This window comes from Terrapene carolina, unplaced genomic scaffold (assembly GCF_002925995.2).
Source record: "Terrapene carolina triunguis isolate 2854851 unplaced genomic scaffold, T_m_triunguis-2.0 Scaffold193, whole genome shotgun sequence".
Lineage (NCBI taxonomy): Eukaryota > Metazoa > Chordata > Testudines > Emydidae > Terrapene > Terrapene triunguis.
Window position 1 is genome coordinate 3,617,813 of NW_020664544.1, and position 9,312 is coordinate 3,627,124.

A 9,312-nucleotide genomic window follows, 5' to 3' on the forward strand; every position below is an offset into this window, starting at 1 on the left:
GGCTCTGGCTGGGGGTGCAGGATCAGGGGTGAGGATGAGGGGTTTGGGGTGCAGGAGGGTGCTCTGGGCTGAGACCAAGAGGTTTGGAGGCTGGGAGGGGGGTCAGGGCTGGGACAGGGGCGCAGGGGGCTCAGGGGTGCAGGCTCCAGGCGACACTTACCTCAAGCGGCTCCCGGAAGCAGCAGCATGTCCCCCATCCGGCTCCCTACAAGGAAACATGTCCGGGCGGCTCTGCTGCACGCTGCCCTGTCCGCAGGCGCCAGCACTGCAGCTCCCATTGGCCACAATTCCCGGCCAATGGGAGCTGCGGGGACGGTGCTTGGGGTGGGGGCAGCATGCAGAGCGGAGCCCCCTGGCTGCCCCTACGCGTAGAAGCCGGAGCGGGGACATGCCGCTGCTTCCAGGAGCCGCGCAGAGCAGCCCCCGACCCTGCTCCCCAGCTGGAGCGTAGCAAGCTCCAGACCCCGCTCCCCAGCGGGAGTTCGAGGGCCAGATTAAAACAACTGGTGGGCCAGATGCGGCCTGTGGGCCGTAGTTTGCCCACCCTTGCACTAGAGAAACTACCTCAAATTAAACCCTCTAAATCCAGTTCACGGACATTTGACAATATGTGATTTTGTGCTGCACACCAGTGACTATGGTGCACATACAAACCCAGAAACTAAAACCTCATGATAGTGTGCAAGCCCACATCCATCAAGTGGGGTGTTACCTGAATTCTTTCTCTTGGCTATAGCTGCAATGGTATGGTTACGACAACTGCTATAGAAAACAAGTGATTCCATCTGTTACCTTCCCTCCCGACCAAAGACTCTACATTTCCTCCTTAACCAAAAGCAGTTTGTTTGGAGGGGCCACTTGGAATGTGACCTGCAGTGTGCTTTCTGCATCAGGGACATACCTGTATTTAGTTCACCATCTTCCTTCTCAGACTACATTTTGGGGACGGGGACGTAAAAGAATCACTAGGAAGGATTTCACTCTCAGCAAATGAAAAAACATCAGTGCCACAGGAAAGACTTTTTCACCCCCCTCTGAGGAATTTACACTAAACTTTCCTCACTGCATGGAATGCATGTTCAGTGAAGCAACAACCAACATACACACAGGAGTTCTGATTTTCAGTTTGCTTAACAGTTAGAAAGAAAATAAGGTCTGAAAATTTCCCTTTGCTCATTTAAGTGTAATATTGTTCTTTGGGGTAGCCATTTTCCGAAGGCTTCTTGCACACTCAGTTGACTCCTTATTTCTTGCTTTGTGTTGCTCAGTGAAACTGAGCTTTGATTAAAAAAAACGTGCTATACAAAAACTGCAGACCAGCTTTAGGAGAAAGGGGCGGGACCGTGGTGGGTTATCAATTTAACCCTAGATTCAAAGAATTCAAAATAAACAGAGTGTAAACAAGCAGTAACCTTTGGAATTTTTTTTGGTTTGGCTAACTAGCTAAGTGCCATACCAGAAAGGTGTGCTCAAAAACTTTCCCACATGGCTATGCAAGTTCACGGAAGCACATTCAAAGCGGCTTCCATAAAACCAGGCTCGGAAAAAGTGATGTTCACTTCACAGGAGTAACTAGCATTACACAGACCAAATCAGCTATTGCTATTTTGGGGTATGTTGGGGGAGAGGGGGAATGGAGGGAAAACACAGCGCTTTAGGATCCCACTGATTCCTCTACTACCTCCAATCCAATAGCAACCCTCTTGCTGGTTAAGGAAGAGTAGACACACACCCTTAACAGAGCCTACGAGCACAGCCAGAAAGGATACACGAGGCATCTGCCACCCCGTCAACTTTTCCAGGGGTGTAAAAGCGCACAGTCTGTGAAAGCAATGTCTTCATTCCCCCCAAAATATTTGTTTTTGGTTTGTTTTTTTACATGGAGATAGCCATCTCGATATAAAATCCTAGTGGAGATAAGGGACAGGTAGCTTTTGTTTCCATGCAGCTAGTCAAATAAATTCCAAATGGGGGGAGAATAGGGTTGACCTCAATGAGCTAAATCAAGGCAAAAATTACCAATACCTTATCGCCAGTAGGATTTTACACTGGAGATAGCTATTTGCTGTGAAGACAAAGGCAATGTTCTTAGCCCATACCAGCCCTGATTTTCATCGGAAAGCCGACTCCCTAAATGTTGAGAGCCGTGGATGTGGTTTTAGGGCTCAATTCCACAAGCAACGAGTTCAATGGACTACCCACATGAGAAATACCAGTCACATAGATAAAGATGCACAGGACCAATCTCCTTGCTCACAGCCCCCAATGGAATCCAGGGAAGCAACACAACTAACATTGTACATGTTGTTTTGACCATAAGGACTTACTTCATACAAGTTCAGCTCGGAATTATGATAAAGCTATAACCATAGCTCCATAACACATGCTGTGAACTGGAAGTTCACTGAGACACAAGCTTTAGATTGAAAAATAATCTGTGTTAGGCTACCTATCAATCTGTACTCAAAATACTCTTGATTACTATACATCAAGAAATAAAATGCAGCACTATTACTAATTTCAAACAAAAATGGGTTTTGTTTGTGTGTCAAAGTTACTGGTGCAAAAAGAGAAAAAAAATACATCTGTTCCAAAATAAAGAAGTTACCTAATTGCCCTTCTAGAATGCCAAGGAGCTATTTAAAACAAATGGAAGCAAATGATCCATAACTGAGCAGAACACAGACTGAGAAAAGCAAGTTTAAACTAGAAAGAAGCAACTTAAATATGGTCAACTAAGTATGATGAAAGGAAAGAAAACAATGAATCGGTTCAGAGTGAGATATGCCCAGAATTAAACAATTTTTCTGAAAACTGTGATAAATCTTTTTCTTAGAATTTTGACCAAGGTTTCCAGAACGTGAGAGCTTTTTTAAGTACATTTAGTGCTAGTGAAAGGTGCTGGATTTTCAGCACTAGAAATTTAAATACTTTCCACAGAACACTCACTAGTGCAAACTTCCCCACAATGCTTCACTCGTGTTCTGCAGGAGCCAGCTCTAGAGGCAAGTGTAACTCAATCCTAATGGCTCATTCAGTCTTGGCCTCTTTGCTGAGGCTGCCAACATTGAGGCTGATTAGTGCCAACAATGGTGGTGCTTTTTAAGATGCGGACATCTATCCAAAGGGAACTGTAACGAGCCCCAGCAAACTCACACAGACCAGTGAGGAGCCCTTGGCAGTAATAAGTGAACACTAATTACCTGGGCTAGATCTGAATAGATGATCTAGAGGGTCAATCACTCACATCCCCAGAGCCATTCAATCTCCCCCCGACACATAAAAGACAACATAGAGATCACACACCTGGCTACTGGACTTCGGCTCACTGACCGCTTGGCAACAAAAGGACTGCTCGAGCGCCTTCGGCTGTATGGGCTGGGTGATCTCCCACTGTACGACCCACTTCCCCTCTCATAACTGGATGAGCGCCTCCTGTTGTACGGGCTGACGGACCTCTGTCTCCTACTGTAAGGACTAGGAGACCGAGTGTTGGACTGGTACGCTACAGGTTCCTTGTAGGGTGGGCTGACCGACTGCCTGCGCGATGAGCCACCGGGGCTCTTCTTGTAGGAGTCATAGTTGCTGGATGTATGCGACCGTGGAGGGCTGAGATCGTATTCTTGGGTGTAGGATGCTCCTGAGGGGCTGTCATCCTGTTTGGGGCTGTCAGCCCATTTCCTATGGGGACTCCTGGATTTCCGTTTTGGACTGTCAGTTGCTTTGTAGCTTTTCAGGGTGTCCCTTTTCCGGTGGCTTTTACTGCGGTCTTTGTGCCCAGACTTCAGCTCCCGCTCTTTTCTGGACTTCTCCTTGTGTGCTTTGGACGACCTGGACTCTTTGTTGCTGCTTCTTGATGGCTGTGACTTAAAGTGTTCCTCATTCTCCTCGTTGAGTCTCTTGGAAGTCCCTGACACCCGGTCCTTGGTGGACCCTGACTTGCTGGACACCTCCTGATTCTTTTCCAGCTTCTTCTCCTTTTCCACCTGCTTACTCCTGATCAGCTCCCGAACACGTTTGTGCTGGTGGTGCCGGTGCTTGTGCAACCTGTCGCTCCTGTCTGAACTCCCTTTCCTCTCGTCATTCTCCCTTCTTTCCAGCTTGAGGGCCACATCATCTGAGAAGGTGTCCGAGTCGGAGCTGATGTCATCATACTCCACCAGTGGCTTGATCATTGCGCCCAGTGGTGCCGCCGTCTCTTGAGCCACCAGCGGCGAATCTTTGGAGTGCTTGGACCTGTGCCTCTTGTGTCTGGAGACCAGCCGGTGCCTCTCCTTGCTGTTTGAACTACCACTGCTGGATGTCTGCAGCTGCAAGGACCCCCCTCCTCCTCCATCCTTCTTGCCCCCATGTCTCTCTGGATTTGGCATTCCTTCTCCACTGTGCTTGGAAGAGGGGAGGGGGGAATCCTCCAAAATCCCCAAACTTTAAACCCCAGTCACCCCCCCTCTATAGGCCTCTCTCCTCTTTCCGTGGCTCCTTTCTCCTCCCACCATTCACAGCCACTTTCCCCCTTTGCCTTTCCTCCCTCGTTCTAGCTCTCTCCCTCCTTCATGGGGTGCAGCTCTTTGGATCAGGCCCCGGGGTGGGTGGTGGGGGGAGGGGACTTGACCTCACAGGGCCCCTGGGCAGGAAGCTACAGGGCCAGGAAAGCCCCAAGGAGGGGGGCCTTGGGAGGAGGGGGGCTGGGCCCTGGAGCGGGCCCCCTGGCCTGGGCAGAGGGTCCTCTGGGCAGGGGCCCCCTGGGCCTCTGAGCAGGTCCCTAGGCCCGGCTCCCTGAGTGGCTCCCTACGCGGAGGGTCCCCGGCTCCCGCCCCCTCGGCCGCGGTGCAGCGGGTGCCCGGCTCGCGGCCCCCTTTGTCCGCCCCGCTCTCGGGGCCGCCTCCCCTCTCACTTCCCAAAGCGAAACGGCACCGCTTCCAAGGGGGCAGCCGCCAACTCTCGCGAGACTCCTGCTCTCGCGTGATGATCGAAGCCTCCCCGGCCCCCCGCTCGGCCAAACACCGCGAGAAACGCCGGCCGGGCCCGCTCAAGCCTCGCGAGAGCTCCTCAACAAAACTTTATTGAGCAACCTGGTAACGCGGCCAGAGAAACAAGCGAGCACAAGGCGGCCTCTCTTTTCAACAAAACTTTATCGAGGCGCACTGTGCGGACAGCCCCCGCCCTCCATTCCCCCCCCCCCCCAACAAAACTTTATTGAGATGCAGAGTGTCGACAAATCGCTAAGGCCCTGCCCCAAACACACTTGTGTTCAGAAGCATCACGGAATGCCCTCTCCAGCTCCAGAGGGAGCCTGAGTGCCTTGCAATGGGTGGCATGAAACGCATACCAAGCATGATCCCAGCAGTGCCCCAAGGCCGGGTGGGGGTGTCGGTGCCTCTCTAGGCCCAGATTCATGGAAAGAGAACCCAGGCATCCTGACTCTCAGTCCCTTGCTCTAACCACTAGACCCCACTCCTGTTCCAGAGCCAAAAACAGAACTGAGGAGTCCTGACTCGCAGTGACTCTAAACCCCAGATCACACTCTCCTTCAAGCTGGAAACCACCCAGGAGTCCTGACTCCCAGTCCTATGGTTCTAGCCCCCTAGACAACAATTTTTTTATGTAGACAGTAAATTCCTGCAGTTCTTACAACGCGGGCTGCAGGTTCTTGGCACCCTTTGAGAAACAGGCCCTACATGTCCCTACCAAGAAACTGAAGCTCTCAAAATCAATGGGGAGACATCTGAACATTTGTCTTGCCTATTGCTCAAATTGACAAATTGTCACTCCAGAGTATGTGGTGTAGTTGTAGCCGTGTCAGTGTCAGAATATTAGAGAGACAAGGTGTGTGAAATAATATGTTTTATTGGATCAACTTCTGTTGGTGAGAGAGACAAGCTTTCAAGCCAAGAAGAGCTCTGTTTGGGTATGTCTACACTACAGGATTAATCCGAATTTAGATAATTCGAATTTGGGAAACAGGTTGTATAAATTCGATTGTGCGCGGCCACACTAAGCACCTTAATTCGGTTTTAAACCACATTAATTCGGTGGTGTGCGGCCACACTACCCCATTAACTTAAATACAGTAATTCGGTGGTGTGCGTCCACACTAACCCTAATTCGAATTAACAAAATCGATTTAGGCTCTACTCCGTTCGTCGAGGTGGAGTACAGAAATCGATTTAAAGGGCCCTTTAATTCGAATTAACTGGCTCTGTAGTGTGGACGGGTGAAGGGTTAATTCGGATTAAGGCAGCTAAATCCGAATTAAAGTCCTAGTGTAGACCAGGCCTTTGGCTGGAAGCTTGTCTCTCTCACCAACAGAAGTTGGTCCTAAAAGATATTATCTCACCCACTTTGACTCACTTCAGTGGACATTTAACCTGAGTAAGGACTGAGCAAAAGCTGGGTGAAGGCCTCCAGATTTGGCTGATAGTGAGTAGTAGAATATGGGCCTTTAAATGCCAGTTTTAACACTTTAAATCAAATAGAAAAAGCAAGTAAACACTCCCTCCCTTCCCTCTGATTAAAAATCCCCCCTTGCAGTTTCCATCCCTATCTTATTCTAAAGAGAAACAATAGTGAAAACAACTATTTTGAGACTTGAGTGTTACACATGACAGATTGGGGATCAGTGCTACTGAATGATGCAGCAGTGGCCCCAGCAATGCACCATTAAATCTACTGAAAACTGTAAGATTTGGACTGTTACTGTTGAAGGCAGATGTAGTTTTGTATCATGGTCACTTCACTTAAAGGCAATTTTTCAAAAGCTCTGAAATTCCAGGTTTTGATTAGCATTTATTCAATTTGCATTTATGTATGTATGGCTTCCATGTAGCCATGTCAGCATTTTGAACACTGAGCCCTCTGGCTATAATCATAATTGTTTGTATTTCATTATAGACCTCCTTGACTATACTCTCTAGGCAATAAAATTGCCTTTAGGTTGACACTCACCACTCAGAAGCTTATTCAGTATCATTCATTTCCTTTTTTGCTCATATTTTACAGACTTTAAAAACAAATCTATGCTTTGTTTTTAAGTTAAAGGATGGCAAAAGAAATACAAATAGTTTGTGGTTTATAGCTGCTTTTGCCCCCCCAGGCCCCAATTTTGCAATGAGCTCAGTATAGAAAGCCCCTTATGCCCACATAGAGCACCACTAACTTCATAGTTTTTAAGGCCAGAAAGGACTATTGTGATCATCTTGTCTGCTTTCCTTGTCTGCTTTTTAACACAGGCCACAGAATTACACCCAGTAATTCCTGTATCAAGCCCAATAACTTCTGATTGAAGTAGACTATATATTTTAGAAAGACATCCAATCTTGTTGTAAAGACTTCAAGAGACAGAGAATCCACCACTCCTCTCAGCAAGCTGTTCCAATGATTAATACTCCCCACCTCCCCGCCCCACATATTGTTAGCAAATCTGCACCTAATTTCCCGTTTGAATTTGTCTAGCTTACATTTCTAGCCATTGGATCTTGTTATGCTTTTGTCTGGTAGTAAAGTTTTTTTTTAATCTATCAGAAATCTTCACATATAGGTACTTCAAAATCACAATCAAGTCACCTTCTAACTTCCTTTTTGGGACGCCTACTACATGGAGCTCATTACAGGATCAGGGCTTCAGTAAAATCCTGGTAGACAGACCTCCTTGCACCCTGATTTTATTCTTCAATCTGATCTGCTATAACGGGTGTTGGGTTCCACAGGGAGCTCTGTGATTTATTAAAATATTGTAATGAGCTGGCATATATAAGTGTTTAACACAGTTCTCTACTGGATGGAATCAGACCTGTGCATCAGAGGCCCTATACTGCTAACAGCTGAAGGAGATTCTCCTTTAGTTCACATGGTAGAATGCAGTGCTTTCTAGAGCAGAAGGATATGAGTTTTACCTCCACACGTCATGAATTTCAGAGTAATTGTTCTGTAAAAAAAAAGTGACAACCATTATAGTCCTAGGTAGCATTTTCCCCCATTTATATTGCATTAGCAAATCTACTAGTTTTATCGGGGCAATTTTCCATTACTTTTTTGTTAAATATTAATTTATTTGTATTCACTACCTCACATGGGTATGTGATAAGTCATATGTACCCTGCACGATAGGCTATTGAACAGGGATAAATGTCTTCCTTGGGGAAAGAGAATCCTACCCCATTCATAAAGATTGCCTGAGCTGCCACTCTTGGAGAAGAGGGTCTTCAGCTGTGGCTTATTAACAGGAAGTCAGGGCCATAAAGAGGAAGGTATGAAAGTAGGCTGGATTTCTTCAGTGTAGAGGGGATGTGCTTCTGCCTATGTGGAGCTGATGAAATCAACTGCTTAGGCAAACTCTCATAAGACGAGATCTTTGTTTGCTATACTGTAGGAGTGAAGCAGGTATACTCCTTGGATTCTACAAAAGGGCATCTTTCTGTTTACTCTACAATGAGCCAGCACTATGCATTTGGGCCTGATGGGGAGTGTGACTACCTACTAAAAACTAGACCCTTGAAGGATTGCATCCTGCTCCAAGAAGAAGGACACGTGCTTTGGATTTTTTCTTCCACATTCTCTTGTATTGTTTCCCCTTTAGGGGGCTAGTGACCCCTCATTCTTGGGCGTTGTGAGCTTTTATGCCTGTAAAGTACTTTGAGGCCTTCTGATGAAAGCCATCTGTTGCAAAAGCCAAGCAATGTTCAGCTGCAGAAGACCTGACTCAATGAAAGGGAGAAAAAATAGCCACTTGATTAAAAGAATGTAAAAATACTTAATGTATTTTGAAGACTTGTGTTATTTTACATGCATTTTTTTAATTGTAAAGGTGCTTAAAATAGCCTCCTAAAAACCTTCTTTGGGGAAAAAGGTGTAAAACCTATAATATGTTTAAAAGCTCACTTTAGATGTGTTTAGAACTGTAACCATTAATGTCAGGCCTAAACTTTTGTCTACCAGTTCCTGTAGTTGGAAGTTATGGATCAGATAAATTGCACATTACATACATAGCAGGTGAGGTAATATCTTTTACTGGACCAGCTTCTGTTGATGAGAGAGGAGTTTTTGAATGTACGCAACTCTTCTTTAGCTCTGGGGCACATACTCAAGAGTGTCATAGTAAAATACAAGGTAGAACAAATAGATATAAGGAGTTAACACATGTTGCAAGAAACCATTCAAGGTGAAGTGACCCACTAACCAGGCTTGCATTTTGGAGGTGTTGTGCGGGTTTCCTTTGAGGATGAGGACTAAGAGGTCAGACAGGGAGTGATCATTTTGTGAAAAGTATTTACTTACAGCTGATCTAGTGTTCTTCTCTCCTCCTTTTTCTGAGTG

At 46.6% G+C, this 9,312-nt stretch overlaps 1 protein-coding gene across 3 annotated transcripts in view; it reads right to left on the minus strand.

Moving 5' to 3' along the window:
* The window catches only part of CDK12 (cyclin dependent kinase 12), a 72,238-nt gene extending 67,323 nt beyond the window's left edge, over window positions 1–4,915 (minus strand). For all 3 annotated transcript variants that reach the window (XR_003899859.1, XM_024210028.2, XM_024210027.2), the window contains exon 1: window positions 3,307–4,915. Coding sequence is in view for 2 of the 3 variants with exons in the window: in XM_024210028.2 (XP_024065796.2) it covers window positions 3,307–4,370 (1,064 nt within the window). In the remaining variant the exon portion in view is untranslated. The remainder of the gene's footprint in view (window positions 1–3,306) is intronic.
* Window positions 4,916–9,312: the final 4,397 nt, after the last annotated feature.